The sequence below is a fragment of the Stegastes partitus genome, unplaced genomic scaffold, assembly GCF_000690725.1.
Source record: "Stegastes partitus isolate 25-593 unplaced genomic scaffold, Stegastes_partitus-1.0.2 Scaffold387, whole genome shotgun sequence".
Lineage (NCBI taxonomy): Eukaryota > Metazoa > Chordata > Actinopteri > Pomacentridae > Stegastes > Stegastes partitus.
The window spans coordinates 466450-472023 of NW_007578118.1; the positions used below are offsets into that span (position 1 = coordinate 466450).

Genomic DNA, 5574 nt, shown 5'->3' on the forward strand with positions numbered 1-5574 from the left:
AACAGAGACGAGTTTTTCGGGGTTTAATCGATGAGCAGCGAGAGGCTTCAGACTGAAACACCGCCTTAGTGCCTCTAAAACCCTCACGGAGCCGCCTGTTGTTCCAAACTCACAGCCAGTTCCTCAGTAATCAGCGTCGAAATATTTTAGAGATACAGAATATCTGATTCATCTCTCTGCCACCTCAGCTTCTCTCTAAACTGTTTCGGAGCCTTTTCACTTGGTAATTTTTATCTCGGTTAATACAAATGAATGCTGCATTGTGTGTGTGTGTGTGTGTGTGTGTGTGTGTAGGTGTGTGTATGTGTGTGTGTGTGTGTGTGTGTGTAGGTGTGTGTATGTGTGTGTGTGTGTGATATTAGCGCAGCACAAAGTGTCTTTTTTTTCTGGAGGTTGCAGTGTGAGCGTAGTAACATTTGGTGGTTTAATCTTCACATCACAGGACCATCTCCAGCACTGGGCTGACAATCTTTCCAGACCTCTCCAAGATCCACTCCATGGCCTTCGGATTTATCCTGTAAGTCCCGATACAACATTGGACTGAGCTACAAATGCACCCACACACACACACACACGCCACTAATCCCACGTGCACCTGAATTTATAGGCCGCTGTGCGCACGCAGAATTACAGAAGAAATCACACCATCAGACGTACAACACTGCAGTCGAATCCGACACGCCGAGCGGCTCCTGCTGAACAGAGTATCAGGAATGCAAACCAGCTGTCCCCAGACTTAGAAAAAAATCCATATTCAAACTGTCTCCCATCTGACATCTATCAGCTTCAAAAAGAAAGTGGATTTATTAGAGATCGTGGCCCGCATGCTGATACGTTCTCCTCATGTTTTGCACCTGAAATATAAATATATCTGCTGCTCGGAAACGCTCTTTTCACTTCCCAGCATTAGTCGCTCATCCTGTGTTTTTAATCTTTGTGCTGCTCAGTGACCTGCAGGAGAACATCCACATGGAGAGAGTGCCCGCCAATGCCTTCAGAGGCCTCTGCACTCAACCCATCAAGGCGATGTAAGGGATTCATCACTTTTTTAGAAACGCACCACCCTCACACAGATCCGAGTGGGCATCTCATGCGCAGTGATGAATGTTCCCTGAAATGCTCTCTGCCCTCCTTACTGAGTCTATCTTCTCCTACTTGTCTCCCTTTTCTCTTTTTTCTTTTTTTTTTGCATTTCTAACACTCTCACTTTTGTTTTGTTCCCCCCCTTTTTCCTTTTGAACTGCAGATCACGAATCCTGCTGAAGATCATGTACTGAATCGGGCTCAGACTGAAATGTATTCCCATTTTGCTTTATGTTTAGGTCATTAATTTGCTTTTTCTTGTGTAAATGACGGAAAATTAAATCAGTGGCGGAGAGCGACGCGGCACGTTTGCTCGAGTGCGCTGCTTAAGTGCAATTTTGACGCCGTTGTCTTTAGTTAAGTGCGAACCTTTAATGCCTCTTTAGAAATTCAATCTACTGCATTTCAGAGGCAAATGTGATTTATACAGATCTGCTGTGAGATTAGGCTCTTAAATGGAAACCGCACGTTTCTGAAAGCTGATGAAAAACTGTATTACTTTACATGAAACCAGCGGATCTCAACAAACCACTTAACATAAAGCTGCGTCTTGTTTGGGCCTCTTTGGATGATGATCAGGAGTCATTAGCAATTCAAAGATTCAAATTTTTAGGTGCCTCAATTTAAATCAAAACTGTAGGAGGCCTCCAGATTTATTCACTGTTTACCGAAAACACAACAGATCAGAGAAACAGCCAAAAGACGAAATGAATTAATGCAGCAAAACCACTTCTTTTTACTTCAGCATTAATCAGCCAGACAGGAGGAAAAACTTCCAGTTTGAAATACATTTTCAGAATTAATTAAAGGGAATAGACGCTTTTACTTTAACTCCCTCGCGACAAAAATAAATACCAAAACTTCACGAGATAAAAGAGAGCAAAAGTCACCGAAACGTCTCAGACTGAAGTCCGTTCAACAGACAAAATAACTCTGGTTTAGCTTCATGAGGAAAATTAAAAGCTCCTTCATTAATTAAGAAAAACTTTGAAGCAGCACCAGTTCAAAAGAGAATCACTTCAGTCCATATTTCCAGTAACTTGCACATTTCAGTTTGTTCAGCTTGTTTCAGTAGTTGTGAGTGTTTCTGGAGGTTAATGAAGGTAGAGGAGGCTCGTCAAAGAGATAACGTAGCCTGAGCTGGAGATTTGTTAAGAAATAAAAGAGACTTACCAAAACCAGGGTCCAACCAGGACCAGAGATCTTTATCCTGAGGAGGTGGGATGAGGTGTATCCAGTCACACGTTCTGTCACGTATTCAGCTGGTTCTGCTCCATTTACTCCAGTACGTCCAATTCAAAGCGGAAATGACTTCATCTTTCTGAAATCTCCTGTTTCCAGCTCTCACTTCTCTCCAGTGTCCTCCATGTTTGTTTGCCACACTCAGCTCACAGGTGTTCCTGATCAACACCTCACTTCCTGTCAGGGGGAAAAAATAAGGGCTGTTCTGGTTTTTTTTCCCAGAATAACTACTTATGTACATGTAAAGCAGTTCAACTAAGGTCCATGTAATTATTATATTATATTATAATACAGCAGTGACTTGGGCCTTTTTTTTAGCAGAATAAATACTTCAATATTTTAGTAGTATATTTACAGCCCATTTCTTACTTGTTTTTGTGTATTTAGCAAAGAAAGATTGTAATATTCATACAATGAAGTACAAGATGGAATAAATCAGAAATGAAAGTAAAGTTTAGCACTATTGTACTTCTTTACACTCAGAATAGAGAATTGTTGGATCAACTTAAATTAACTCCTTCAATTGGCAACCAAATTACACTTATTTGAATTAAGTTAACAAATAATATTAATGCCACAGGTTTAAGTTAGATGTGCTTTAATCACTTGATTCCCCTCAAATGAACATTTACTGCGACTGAATTTTAATAGAAGTCACCTTGAAGTTTTACATTTTTGCAACACCAAATGTAAAACATGATTTTGTCAGTACGCTTCCACCATTCTGTCGTTTTTCATCAGTCTTTGATCCTATTTAAAAAATCTAATTAAAAAAAATTGAGTTGAAGAAGAAAAAACCTGAATGTCAAACACACAGTGCTGAAAAAGTTCACCTCATTTTGCCTCAGTTTTGAAAAGAGAAATTTAAAAGGACAAATTGTAATTTAGAGGTGGTGGAATTCAGAAATGTAGAAAAGTTATCACCAAAGCAGAAAGCTGTGGTTGTTCTAATAACTGTTTAGATGAATATTTTATAATGAAACTATGTGATCAAGTCATCAAATATAAAATATAAAATGCAGCTTAAAAGTAGATCATATTAAAACATGTTACCTAAAATAATGCAATGTTATGTTATATACAATAAAATATAAAATGATAGTGGCCGGCACAGTTCTGCTCGTATTTTCCCTGAAATGCTTTTACTGATAATACTTGTTTAGTTCCACATTTAGGGAAATATTAAATGAGACTTTATCTCTCTCTCATGGTAAACACGAAGCTACAGCCAGCAGCAGATTGCTTTAGCTTAGCATGTGGACTGGAAACAAGCAGAAACAGTTGGTCTGTCTCCCTGCAAAAGCAGCGAAATCCACCTGTCAGGACGTCTAAAGCTCACTAATTAGCTCTAATTAACACGTTGCGTCTTGCTTGTTCAAAAACTAATGTGTGAAAAATGACAAATTGCGGTTTTACAGGGATGATGCGTCCGACTGTTTCTTGCCAGAGATTCCAGGAAGTATTCGTACCTGGCCAACAAATAGTCTGGCACGTAACCCCCCTCTCTCAAATCCTGGGTTTTTGTGTTGCTATGCTTTGCAAAAACAATATAATGTGTTAATTAAGTCATCGTGGTAGGTGGATTTCTGTAAGCCGTTGGATGGAGCCACGCTAGCCGGTTATTTTGGCTCCTCAATCTTCGTAATAAGCTTATCGGCTGCTTGCTGTGTTCGTACAGACAGAAATAAGGGTGGTGTCAGTTTTATCTTACTCTCGGCTTGAATTTAAATAATTTTTTTGTCAAATTTCATGGTAGCGATGCACGTATTTCCTCCAACACTGCAGGATCTAAAAAAAAAAAAATGCAGTTCGACTACAGTTTCCACTGTGCATAATGTTAACCAGCAGAAAAATAAGAAACAGAAGAAGAGAAGACGACACAGACAATACTGATTTACTTAGTGTTGGACTCAAATCCTGTGTGTTTGTGCAGCTTGTGCTCGCTGGGAACAGAAGACGCGCAAACACTAAAGCTGGCGTCGACAGTTCAAATAAGTTTACTGTTTGGGAATGTTCTGTGTTGGAGCCACATGACTGTAATTTGGCTCCTCTTTCCGATGACAGACGGCTCACCAGAAACGGCATCAAGGAGGTGGCAAGTGACGCCTTCAACGGAACAAAGATGCACATATTGTGAGTCAGCGGCAGAGACACAATTACAGATTTACCAAAAAAAAAAAAAAAAAATAAATAGTCAGCTTACATATTTAATTCCTCTCTTTCTCTTCTTCTTTTTCCTCTCAGGTCCCTAAAAGGCAACCAACAGCTTACTCACATCAATCCCAACGCCTTTGTGGGTTCCAGTGAGTTGGTGACGCTGTAAGCATGACATCCAACGGCAACTCATGCCCACATGATTCACCCTCCTCATCTTCACTTATTAAACTCCAGGATGTAGGAGATAACAATGTGACATGAGTGGGAAAACTTGATAGGTTTCAGGTTAGAAAATAGAGGAAGTCGGTGAAATATAACCGGAGGGGGAGAGAGATTTCTTACCTGTTTATCATCCAAACAAAGAGCCACCTTTTTCTATTAAAGTAGGAATCAGACAGAAGTACTTTTTTAAGGACTGCCATTGCTGCGTTGGTTGTTTCCCACTTCCAGCAAATCGTTTGGCAATCAAACAGTGGCTCCCCTTCGGTTTCATTTTGTTATTCTGGATTGTTTTTTTTTTTGCTGGTATATTTATCTTTGTTCTCTTAAATCCTAGTTTGTCTTTATGAACTGATTAAATCCCCCCGTATAGCGAACTGAAAAGGAGGAGAAGAATCTGTTAAAAATGGATTCTGAAATTAGAATGACTCCCCTGTTAAATCCCCCTTTTGTTTGTGCTCGCTCCTGCAGGGACGTCTCTCAAACAGCCCTGAGCTCTCTGCCAGACTCCATCCTCGGCGGACTCAAGAGGCTGATTGCAGAATCTGCCTTCCACCTGAAAGAGCTTCCTTCTCTGCGGCACTTCACCAACCTGCGCTATGCCAACCTGACGTACTCGTCGCACTGCTGCGCCTTCCACAACATGCCCAGGAACAGGTACACATGCTGCGAACGGAAAGGCATCCCAGTGCATTATTTAAAGGTCCCGTATGAAGCCTCGTTTTTTTTAGCAAGTTAGTGAAAATCTCACATGTCCCTGGGATGTAAGTTTAAAGTTTCAAAGCAAAAATGTGAATTGTTAATTCTACCATGTCTTTGCTATCCCTGGTGTGAGCCCTGTTCAGAAGAGACTGTTTCACTGTCTGTAGCTTT

The 5574-nt window shown here is 40.5% G+C and overlaps 1 protein-coding gene across 1 annotated transcript in view; it reads left to right on the plus strand.

Annotated features, from left to right (window-relative positions):
* The window catches only part of fshr (follicle stimulating hormone receptor), a 22203-nt gene that overhangs the window by 10391 nt on the left and 6238 nt on the right, over nt 1-5574 (plus strand). Inside the window, exons 6-10 of the mRNA XM_008285128.1 lie at nt 443-517; nt 948-1028; nt 4390-4458; nt 4570-4644; nt 5173-5358. Coding sequence (XP_008283350.1) covers nt 443-517; nt 948-1028; nt 4390-4458; nt 4570-4644; nt 5173-5358 — 486 coding nt within the window. The remainder of the gene's footprint in view (nt 1-442; nt 518-947; nt 1029-4389; nt 4459-4569; nt 4645-5172; nt 5359-5574) is intronic.